Genomic DNA, 12317 nt, shown 5'->3' with positions numbered 1-12317 from the left:
CAAGTCGCCTGCTTTGCCTATTTGCCAGCACTACGTCAATCACCATATTGATGCATTCGAACAAACGGTACCTTTGGTGAGAAACTTGTGAATTTGAAAACGTCTAATGGGAACAATTTTTACATGGTTAGAAAGGGAAAAATAATAAATGCAAGGACAATGTATCAACATCTTTCACCAGACAATTCCTGTAAGAAAGGGCAAAATGCTATTGTCATGTAATTGGTAACTTGATGGTGGTGGAACAAACATGGGAAGGCATAGTGGCATGGGTAGAGGGGTGGACGAGGGGGGGGGGCAACCCCCTGTGCCCGGTCTGGCTACGTACGCTCCTGGCAGGAACGGTTGTTGAAAAGTACGCATCGGTGGCCATTATTCGACCCTCTGCAATATTATATATATATATATATATATATATATATATATATATATATATATATATATATACATATATATATATATATATATATATATATATATAGATATATATATATATATTATACTATAATATTATCATGATTCAGTACAATATGTGTATGGATAAGCCGCCGTCCCCGCCCCACCCCCATTTCCTTCAAAATAAAAACCCGATCCTTGATTTAGCTCATTAGACTTATAAACAGATAAGCTGGTGATGATCGATATACGTTATCAGGGTGATTGCCAAAATCAGAGGGGCACGGGGTAGTCCCTATACGGCCTCCCCAATCGGAAAATGTAATACTACATGACTATATGCGTATCACTGCTTCATAATGCTTCATAATGTCACTGCTTCATAATGCGTGTCACTGCTTCATAATGGCGGAGTGTATAGCCTAGTGGTTAACGCCGGCGTCTCCCAGTCATGAGATTCCCGGTTCGATTCCCGCCGACAGCAATGTGTGTCGTCTGGCAAGGGTGTTGTTCAATAACAACTTCCCGACATGGACGTTAAATGGATGTGTGCCGAGAGATTGGCTTCGGTCAGCTTGCGAGTCTATAAGCCTCCATGGCTTCTTTCGCGAGTTCCTGCTTGCGGGAAGATCACATATACATACATACATACATAATAATGCATGCAATCGGTGTACCGTACCCTGACGATTCGCGGACCACGCTACATCCCGGTCAAGAATAGTTGACAGAGTTTTTCGATACTCCCCTGTGCGTCCGACCCACCATTCTCTCGCCTTCCTTTTTTCGGGAATTTTAAGTTGACATTTTTGTTTTACTTGTTTTTCTTTCTCACAGTCAGACATCTCAGCCTTCAAATGTTAGTACCTCTATGGCATCTGATTTACCTCCATCCTACGAAGAAGTAACGAAGGGAAAGCAGACCGAGGGGAAATTTGAAGGGCGTCTTTGAAATATGGATTCATCGCGAGTTTACCCTGTCTAACATTGAACCGAATAGAGGGAGTCCACTATGATTCACCATCACGTCAAAATGGTATACGACGAAGTAACGAAAGAGTCATTATTATAACAGAAGAGTGGTATAATTGCTCCTGTAGTTCCGTATGTAGAGATATATATTCCATGCGAATGTAACAGGCCAATACACTTCCGAATATAACCATCGCCATCTTTCGCAAAAAAAAGGGAACAGAAAAACAGGGAGCACATTTAAGTAGATATATATTGCTCAAAATGAGCTGGTCAAAATAAAAATACGGTTGTCGCGGTATAAACCATGGTAAATATGACATCCCCTCACATCAATGTCACATAGCTCACTACGATTGACACTACCCCCCCCCCCCACCCAACCCTTACCTTCCCAGGTTCAATCGCACCTGCATTGGGGAGTGGCGGCTTACAATTTGGAATGTAAATTGAAAAGAATGCTTACTGAACTTTGTACACCATTTACCGTTACCATGGCCTTTTATGTCATGTTTGAGGACGACTGCTTTCCTATGAAGCGTGCATGCTCCATACCAATGTCCCATATTGACTTACAAACTAAATTTTGACACTAAATCATTCCCTGATCATACATTAAGTAAATGTGTGAGTATTATGTCAGTTCTTACCGTTGAGAGATGAAATAGATCCAAGCACCCTTCAGCATTAACGGACACCAGGGCAGGTTTACAGTCAAAGGGATGTTGACACCTGTAAGGTGATATTACATAACAAAGCCAGAGTAGTGCTATTAAATATGCGGTGACACCTATTACAATAAATACGATGAATGGCTGACGTAGGGGAGTGAGCCTCTTTATTCTCGAGTAAATAATCCTACCCCAAGCAACACCTCAGAATAGGTTAGCTGTTGACAACTACCAGCCTTACACACAAGGAAACCATAGCATTTTACTTCCTCCAAGCGAGTACAAATTGATACTTTCTCTAAATGACGACATTGTGCGTGACTTAACATTGTTGATGAAGTTTGCATTGGTTCATCATCGGCAAGGACATGTTGTAGGACTTCCACCAAGAGATCATAAAACGTACAAACATTAATTTAGTTAAGACTCATGTCCAAACACAAGATGGGATGCTACCCCGTGTTCTCAAAACTTGTTCACACGAACTTGCCATCATATATGCAATACTTTATGACCTCTCGTTTAAGTATCATACACTTCCGGCCATGTGGAAGCAGTCGTGTATTATGCCAGTCGCAAAAAAAAGGCTAACATCACGTGTATGAACGACCTGAGACCTGTAGCATTAACCTCGGTAGTCATGAAAGTATGCGAGCGTTTGATACTCAAGACCCTGAAGCCTCTCGTGAATGATTATCTTGACCCGGTGTAGTTTACGCACAGATCGAAACGCAGTACCAAGGACGCCGTTCTTGTCAGCCTCGAGAAGCTCTATTCTCACTTGGAACTCACAAATAAGGGGAACTTTGCCAGGGTTACGTTCTTTGATTTCTCTTCTGCTTTTAAAACTATCCAACCCCATATTCTTGCCAAGAAACTTATTGATATGAATGTCAGTCATGAACTTATTTTGTGGATATATCTATATCTAACTGGGGGGTCACAGTATGCAAAAATCAAAACAGCTAATAGCGTCGGCGTGTATAATGTCATAACTTCCAACACTGGTGTTCCACAAGGTACGGTTTTAGCCCCATTTTTATTCACACTTATACGTCAGATGTTAGGTCTGGCATGATCATCTAGATGAATTATTGAGGGATTAAATACTAGGATGCATTGCCCTCGTTTGTTGTACAAATTTTTCCTAAATAATGAAATACTTCTTATGTTTTATATTTCGATAATTAATAGAGTGTGGCGTTATCATCTGGTCTCGTGGGATGGCAACGCGAGAAAAGAAGATACGCAACGTATTGAAACAATATTTGGCAAACAGGTCGTCTGCTCGGGACAAATCAGCCAACTTTGCCTACTGCATATCACTAACTACTGAGAGTGAAAACAGAATCATGAGAGATGATAGCCACCCACTCCATCAATATTTCGACAGAGCGATTATTCCTAGAAGGCCATGTAAGGATGCTGATACCACCGTCTCATACAAATCGACATTCTTCCTCATTCATTCCACAATGCATCAAACTTTTATAATGAAGACTTTCAACGTTTGATCTCGTCTGGCTGTTTCTTCTGTCCTGAGCTGTGTATATTGTGTTACTAGATGCTTCAGTGGCGTAGGAAGGTACTTTTGAGTGGGGGGGGGGGGCTGAAGACTGATGGCCGGCCTGGGGGAGGGGTCTAAGGGGAGGGGGTGTCCTCCTCCCCCATTGGAATTTTTTTGCATTTCCAGGTGGCCCCAGATGCAATTTGGTGCAATATAGCACACTTCAACACCCACTTCATTTTGTAAAGAATTTTGCATTTTCACCTGGCCTTAGATGCAATTTGGTGCTTCAAATTAGATTTTTTTCTCATTTGGAAATGAAAAAGGGGTTTTCTGAATTGCGGAGCGGGGGGGCGGAACGATACTTCCGCCCCCCATATTTTTCACTGCCACCCAGCCCCCCCCCCCCGGTTCCTACGCCCTTGACATGCTTTAAAATGTCTTATGTTTTAATATTCTTACAATCAGTGGCGTAGGAAGGTACTTTTGAGTGGGGGGCTGAAGACTGATGGCCGGCCTGGGGGAGGGGTCTAAGGGGAGGGGGTTTCCCCTCCCCTTTGGAATTTTTTGCATTTCCAGATGGCCTCAGATGCAATTTGGTGCAATATAGCACACTTCAACACCCACTCCATCTTGTAAACTTAATTTTGTATTTTCACCTGGCCTTAGATGCAATTTGGTGCTCCAAATGAGATTTTTTTTCTCATTTGGAAATGAAAAAGGGGTTTTCTGACTTGCGGAGCGGGGGGGGCGGAATGATACTTCCGCCCCTCCACATTTTTCACTGGGGGGGCTGGCGCCCCCCCCCCCCCCCCCAGCCCCCCCCGGTTCCTACGCCCTTGCTTACAATTGTTTGATACTGTACGTCTAGGTTTCATATTTTAATGTTTGTATCTCATATCCTGTTTTAAAATGTCATATGTTTTCATATTCATACAATTATTTGTTACTGTACGTTTTAGGTTTTCAAACTTTAATGTTTGTATCTCATATCCTGTTTCATACGAGCATGCAATTACCCTCGTGGTTTAATAAAGTTTAACTAATCTAATCTAAGAAAAACATTTTAACTTACTGGAGTTTAGTATTTTTGATAAGCTAAGTAAAGCTGCAAGTGATAATGGAACTTCTCTAGGTGTCTTCCTTGACCTTTCTTAGGCGTTTGATACTATTGACCATTCTATCTTATTAGATAAATTATTCGCATATGGATTTTTCAGGAAGGAAACAGTTGTCTTCTTTCATAAAAAAAATCCCTCTCACTTGCAAACAATCTCTTGTGGTGTTCCCCAAGGTTCTATTCTTGGGCCACTACTTTTTGTCATCTACATGAGCGACACAACCACGCTTTCATCTAAATTTTCAATACTGATGTTTGCAGACGACACCAGTATATTTTCAAAGACACACATGTACAACGGCTTGAGAGTACTGCTTGCAGTGAATTTGTGTTATAATCTGATTGGTTTGCTTCAAATAAGCTTTCGCTTAATGTTATCAAAACAAACTATATGGTCTTTAACATACCTCATACTCAAAACCCCAACTTAAATATTATCATTAATAACCACCTACTTGAAGCTGCTACCAGTGTTAAATTTCTTGGTGTACTTATTGACTCAAAGCTTAATTGGCATGAACATACTTCTCACCTGTGTTCGCAAGTTGCTATAAGGGCGTTGGAATAATCGGTAGACTAAAAACGATATTGCCAAAACATATCCTTCGTACTATTTATCTAACTCTTGTCTACTCCCCACTCTGATACTGTAGTCTTGCTTGGTCGGGCACTAGTAACTCCGCTTTAAGAAAGTTATTTGTTCTCCAAAACAAGCTCTCAGACTTATTACGTATTCTGCACCACGCGAAAACACCAGCCCACCTTTTAAGTCCCTTACATTAAATGACATAATCAAAGTCAATATTGCAACCTTCACCTATCGATTCTTCAACAATATCTTACCGTTAGGTTTTTCTAATTTATTCATTCGGAATTCCCTAGTTCACAATTATCACACACGTCAAAACAATCGTCTTCGTCTCCCTGGCAATCGGCCAACTTTTTCGAAGACAAGCATTAGTATTTAATATTTAATCATAATTAATCTAATACCATATCTAAATGCCAGATTTCCAAAATGACTCAAGTAGAAGAATTTTGTTTGAACACTACAATTACAACCGCTCTGGACTGCGTTTATGCCCACCACGTACACTTAGGGGCCGCTACAGGTACTCATTTGTGCCCAATTCTATCCATATATGTAATTCACAAGTGAGAAGATAAGTTTCTTATTTGTAGGAGTTGCTGTATATATGTTGTATTACTGTATGTGTATCGCAGTCTATTGATACTTACTATTGCTTCTCTTTTTTCTGTTTACGACCTGTGTAAGCCAAATTTCCGAATGTGAACAATAAATTCAAATGCAATTCAATTCAATTCAATTCAATTCGAATCCATGAAGCCGGGTAACTCTGCGAGAACATGGATAGAGGATGGACTAACTATGTCTTCTGCTTAGAACGACAAATTGTTGGTAGAAATATCACAAAATTGTTGTCACCATTTCATGTCTTATATGCCAGCATTTGTCTGTAGTCCTTTTACGTCACTTCAATACTGCAAACAGTTCCAGACTGACCTGGGCTGTCCTTTAGATCCACTTTTAGGCCCGCCAGTGATTTTTTTGCGGCCCGTGAGATGTCTGAAGAAAAAGAATTTTTGTTTTTAACATCATCACAAAAAACGAGCTAGCTGCTTAGAATTTATCGGCACTAATGATGCTGTCTATTATCCCATTAATTATCAACTGTACTGTAATGAGCATTATGTTATTGTGAATACAGATTAAGTACACACACCTATTGCTTGAAAGTCCTCGGAATCAAAGGTTTCAAATCAACAGCAGGTCGTTGGCTAGGTGCGGCCCAGTCTATACTCTGTATATCTGACCCATTCATTCAAAAAGGTTGCCCACCGCTGAGTTACAGAGTTATTGACAATTGACAATTCATAATCATGGACGTTAAAATACGAATCTAAGAGACTGACTTTGGTCAGCTTGCGGCCTTGATAAGCCAATGATGCTTCTTTGAGAGTTCCTGCTTACAGGAGGATCTAAAATACATACATTCACAACACACAAAACGTGAGACGCACGTCTAATTTGCTCCAAATTTTATTCGATTTCCCCTTCTAAATATTGATGAAACTCGCTGAAAGTCGGTGTGATAACTCCGTGTGGCTTTATCACATCATGAAAAGTAATGACTTTCTTCGAATTGAATTCCAAGTTCGTTTCTTTGGATTGGATTTACGTGTACAATACCGTAAGAATTACCATCGAAGTTATTGTTTCAAATTATTCTTTCGGTGGTAACATTTTAATTTTGTTTTTATCACTGTTCAATCTTCAAGTTGACTTCACTAACTTTACCTCTGATTTGCTTCGATTTTCACGTTCTATAGTAATATCAGCATTTAGAGATAAATGGTTTATGTTGTTACTGACTAAATGACACTAAATACTGTACAGAGTCATGTGCAGTCGGACTCTAGCACTATCATCTTCATTTTCAAATCTATTCAGTCAATGCTCATGTTAGCATAGAAGTAGAAAGATTTCTACATATAGTCTAAAGCTAGACAAGGCTTAGATAGACGTACATGCAACAAGAAATGTAACAACCATTTACCATGCAATATGTCATATGACGATTTCCTTGCACATGTATGTATATTCTATTTGTTACAAATATCACGGTAATATGAAAGCAAATTAAAGCCATTCAAAATAGTTTTTTAATTCCTAGCAACGAGCTGAAAAAAATATGTTTCGTGAAGCACTAATGGGCTTTTCCTAAAACATCTAAATGCAGTTTAGAGGCATGTAGGCTATAGTACTGTTTAACAATATTGTCCAGCTTCGGCATCTTGTTTCTACAATACCTTATTTTTTTTTATAAATATTTGATATACAAGTACGTAGCCTACTAATATTAGATATCATACATATCTGGTAGCAGTTCAGATTATACTCAACTGAGTCATGTAGTCTAACAGTATAGTGTTGTAGTACACTCCAAAAATACTGAGGATCAATGTATCGGATGTTCTAATATTTGCAGTTCGATTTGGTCGTATACAGTTCTTAGGCTATATGACGCATATCTATCCGTGTTCGAAAATTGAAGGACACCAATGTTAAACTGATTGATGTGACCGCAGTTTCCAAGCTCAGGTTTAAAGTGATTTTACAGTTAGGAAATATGACAGATATAGACCCAGCCATATAGCTGTTGCTCTCCTTCTGCCCTATACGATTTAAAAGACGTGGCATTATTTTGTTACAGTTTTTCACACCAATTAATCAGGTTATGTATATACGCGTATATTCATTGTAAATCACGCACACACACATACCATGGTTGTATCTTGCAGAGAAACGTCTAATTTTTTTAGGACATTGAATAGATAATGTAAATTATTTTTTAGTAGAAGTTTTGTTTTAAAACAGTTATAGAAAAAAAAACTCAATATTATACCTTGTTTGGCTTCTTGTCTTTCTTGTCACTGTTATGTTTTTTTTTTGTGATTTTTCGTGTCCGATAAAAATTAGTCACTGGTATATCGTTCTTCGTAAGCAGACATGAGTTACAATTTCGGAGAGGTCACTTGTGAAATTTGAATGGTTTCCATATCCGTGGGTTCACTGAAGTAGATTGCCTTGCGGAGTTAAGTAAAAAAATTAAAATGACGGATGGTGGTGACAATTGCGGGATTGATTCCACTTGTGATACGACCAATGAGCAAAATAACATTGACTACAGTCAGCGATATATAGGATTTGGTGTACAATACCGCGGACCGCCACACAGACCTAAAACTAAAAGCAAGGTATCGACATGTTTGTTACAAAGTATTCATAATAACGTTCACCTTGTGTTGGTTTGGTATTGCGGCACTTTTGGCTATCCTGTTCGGCATTTATCTTTCACCTTATATAGCAATCGCTCCTGTCGCTATTTCCATTGTTGCACATTGTCAGATTTCGTTGCAGATCTTGAGGACAAACAGAGGGAACAAAGCACGTTTTCAGGATCAACCAGCTGGTCAGAATCAGAGTATCAACAATATCCACGTACCTCCTCCCCCTCATGCAGCTTCGCCTCAGCCATCACTTGCGCCTCCACCATGTCCATCGGCTCCACCATTTCAATCGCCTCCACTGTTTCAATCGCTTCCACCATTTCAATCGCTTCCACCATTTCAATCGCTTCCACCATTTCAATCGCCTCCACTATTTCAATCGTCAAACATTCAATCAAGTTCAGGATACGGCGTTAGTTGCCATCCGGCTCCGCATGAGAATCCATCTTCTACACAGGAGCAAGCAGCACAAGAAGATTCAGGGAAGAAAACCCCAGAGTCAGCAGGGTAGGACGTTTTTGGTAGCTTCAGTCTTTGTGTGACCATTGAAGGCATTTTATCAGTCATTTGTAAGTTGACCTTAAATATGCGAGAAAGTCAACAATAGTCACTCATGTACAAACGTATATGTATTGATTGATTGATTTATATATATATATATATATATATATTTATATATATATATATATGTGTGTGTGTGTGTGTGTGTGTGTGCGTGAGTACGTAATGAGAAGGAAAATTCAGAACAGTGAAAAAACTTCCAACCTCCACCGGGATTCTAACCCGGGCCTCCCGCTCTGTTCGCGGACACCCTAACCACTAGGCTGTGGACGATGATTGTATGTCCAGAGGTTCGAAACGATATATATATATATATATATATATATATATATATATGTATATCACTGTTCTTGATTTTCCAACTCATTACGATTTTCATTTATATATATATATATATATATATATATCACTGTTCTTGATTTTCCAACTCATTACGATTTTCATTTATATATATATATATATATATATAGCGAATATCGTGACCGGACGAAGGGACCGCAGGGCAGGACATGAATGACACTATTCCAGTTACAAATTGAATGATATATAATATGGCAAGCAATATCCTATACAATTAATCGGCGTCAGTTGAAACCGCGAAATAGCCCAACTTTAGCGTTGCAAGTTTAGGTTATTGTGGCAGGCTACTGAAGATTCAGAGTATCATCATTTTAGTTTAAAGATATTGGATGAGCGTTCAACAATTAAAACTCTCAACAAGAAAAAATGGTATGAGGTGGAGTTATTTTATTTTCTCCCATATTGGGTCTCGTGACAACTTAATTACCCCAATATCAAATCACTGGTCTAATGTGTATGCACCCGGTGTAATGAAAATCACGCAACTCTAGTTCTCTTCCCAAATCCATCCTATATATTAAGACACAGCATAATAACAGCTGTGGCAGAGTGGATAAAGGCGGTGGCTTTTGAAGCAACGATCGAGGCTTAGTAATCGGGAGGTTTGGGGTTCGATCCCGGGCCGGGTGATGTGGGTTTTCATCCAAGGCAATCTACGATTTTCCCATCTGAAATACCTTTCTCAATTGAAAAGATTCCAACTTGGAGTTAAAATATTGAATTGGAAGCCACCCAGTTGTAATCCATAAGCCCTCGCGGGCTTCTCCCACATTCGTGGTCGCTTAAGCGTCGAAAAAGATAACTGCCTGATTATATGATTGATTATGATTATAATTTGACACAATATTGATGCTCCTTTTTGCCTCTCTTCCATTCACAGCCACTCTTCTGATGTTATTCCTATTGGTTTTAGTGCTACAATCTCCGATTCACTACCATCTTACGAAGAAGTAACAAAAGGAAAAGAACATCAGGGCAAAATTTGAAAGGATTTTTAATTGCTATTTTTTCTAATTCTGGTGTATACCGTTTCCATTACAGTGATTCTGAGCAATCGTGCAACGTAGTAGAACATACCGTTGACATCCGAGAAACGCAGTTACGTATAGAATAATTTGCATCTCTATTTCAAGATCAAGCTATCAACAATTATTGACAAAAAGCAATATTCTAAATATATTATAAAGCATACTATATAGTTACTCAATTTAACATCTTTTCAGAGTAATTAAAGACATCTTTATAATGTTCAATCTAAACGGCCCTAATTGGAGATGTGCGAATAGTATCCAGGACTTAATCATGTATTTTGTGTCACAGCTTAAGTAAATCTCATATATATCATCCAAGCCTATATAAGCAACCAACTAAACTTTACTGAAAGGACCACGCAGTTACAAAAGTGTTCTTTCGAATATGAAACACCTATCACACTGAAACACTAAAATATTTCATATGTATCAAATAAACATTTATATTTTTTTTTAAATGAGGTGCTTCTTAGTTATTTTGATTGCTGGTATACACATATGTCTGTTTTAAAAGTAAATATTGTACATGAGGCCCGTGTGAATGCTATTTCACATATATATAGTTACGCTGTTAAATATATATAGACCTATATATCTTGCGGTAGAAGTGTAATATTTTATACACTTCGGTACTCAATGGGAAAAAGGCAAGTTGGGTATAACTAGTACAGTATAACTTATATCAAAACAAGGTAGAACAGTATATTTTACATTATTGATCTTGATGAATAATGCAAGGTTTAAAGTTGTTACCCTGTCGATTTTGTCCTCTTAACGTGTGACAGTTTCATAAGTTGCTTAAATTTCTCCCAGGTTTTCTTAATTATGTTGCTGTTGTTGGTAAAGTCCAATTTTGCCTGGACGGTTTTTCTTGTTATCTTTTATGTACCTACTTTGTTTAACTGTTTAACTCGTATATACAAATGTACAGTAAGCGAGTCCTCTAACCTATAAGGAGATATTTTGTTTACGTGCTACTGTACGATTGCGAAATATCATATTGATATATCGTCATGTTTTTTTTTCGATCTGCATGTTTAGAACACTGAAAGCCTCCCGATAAGAAGCAGTGATTAAATAAACACCTTTATTGTTTTTGAAGTAAACTACAGTTGTGTGTTTGACTATTTAATCTCTTCTGGAGTCGTTTTGTACTTCTTTTAACGCTACAAAGTTCAGTCAACTAGTCGTTTTGTGGCTACAAATCACGTCTCTGCGTTCATCTCTGCCAATAGCTCTAACCATGGACGTAAAAACAGATTTTACCTCCATGCTCTAACAGAGTCAAAGTTGGTGGTAGCGGAACAGTATTATTCATCGTGATCAACAGTAGCCTCTAGGCTAACACTGGTAATACGATAGGCCCAGCAGAACTGATACTATTCTAACGTGGAGCAGTTGCAGAATACCCAACAACTACAACTCAATCACACACGGGGCTTTTTGAGAACGGCAATTCATTGTTTGCTATAGCCTATACTGACTTCCTGTTATAATCTGTGAGATTCACGAATTGCGGGGTATTATGGTACAACACATACGATGGCGCTCTTTCAGCACACATACGTATCATCGTTACACTCACCATATGCTTTGTTCCTATACGTTGAAGCGGCACTTCCGGTAAGAATTGAAGTCATTGCTATTTATAGCCACACATTTATCGACTCACTATGACGCACGTTAATTTCTATTCCTAGACATTTCAACCGGATAACCGAGTACCGAGCTTAAAGGGGTGAGTGAAGACTCGCGCACAAATAAACGTTTGATGCCGGTAATCTGACCTAGTTTTGAATGAAGTGTAACAGAAGTGTTAGACACAACCATCGATCCCAGAAAATACTCATACACAGCTTGCTACCATCGGTAAGTAGACACATGTG

The 12317-nt window shown here is 38.7% G+C and overlaps 1 protein-coding gene and 1 long non-coding RNA gene across 4 annotated transcripts in view; one reads left to right on the top strand and one right to left on the bottom strand.

Moving 5' to 3' along the window:
• Positions 1-12317, bottom strand: part of LOC139959507 (uncharacterized) — a 52206-nt gene that overhangs the window by 23544 nt on the left and 16345 nt on the right. The gene's annotated exons all lie outside the window — the stretch shown is intronic.
• Positions 1-12317, top strand: part of LOC139959505 (uncharacterized) — a 48999-nt gene that overhangs the window by 26395 nt on the left and 10287 nt on the right. For 2 of the 3 annotated variants that reach the window (XR_011790146.1, XM_071957180.1), the window contains one exon: positions 1234-4672. The exons of the other annotated variant lie outside the window; for it this stretch is intronic. Coding sequence is in view for 1 of the 2 variants with exons in the window: in XM_071957180.1 (XP_071813281.1) it covers positions 1234-1348 (115 nt within the window). In the remaining variant the exon portion in view is untranslated. Of the gene's footprint in view, positions 1-1233; positions 4673-12317 lie in introns of those variants that run through there. 3 annotated transcript variants of the gene reach the window in all.

Source organism: Apostichopus japonicus, chromosome 19 (genome assembly GCF_037975245.1).
Source record: "Apostichopus japonicus isolate 1M-3 chromosome 19, ASM3797524v1, whole genome shotgun sequence".
Classification (NCBI taxonomy): domain Eukaryota; kingdom Metazoa; phylum Echinodermata; class Holothuroidea; order Aspidochirotida; family Stichopodidae; genus Apostichopus; species Apostichopus japonicus.
The sequence above is the reverse complement of the archived record's forward strand: the minus strand, read 5'-3'. Positions and strand labels throughout refer to the sequence as shown.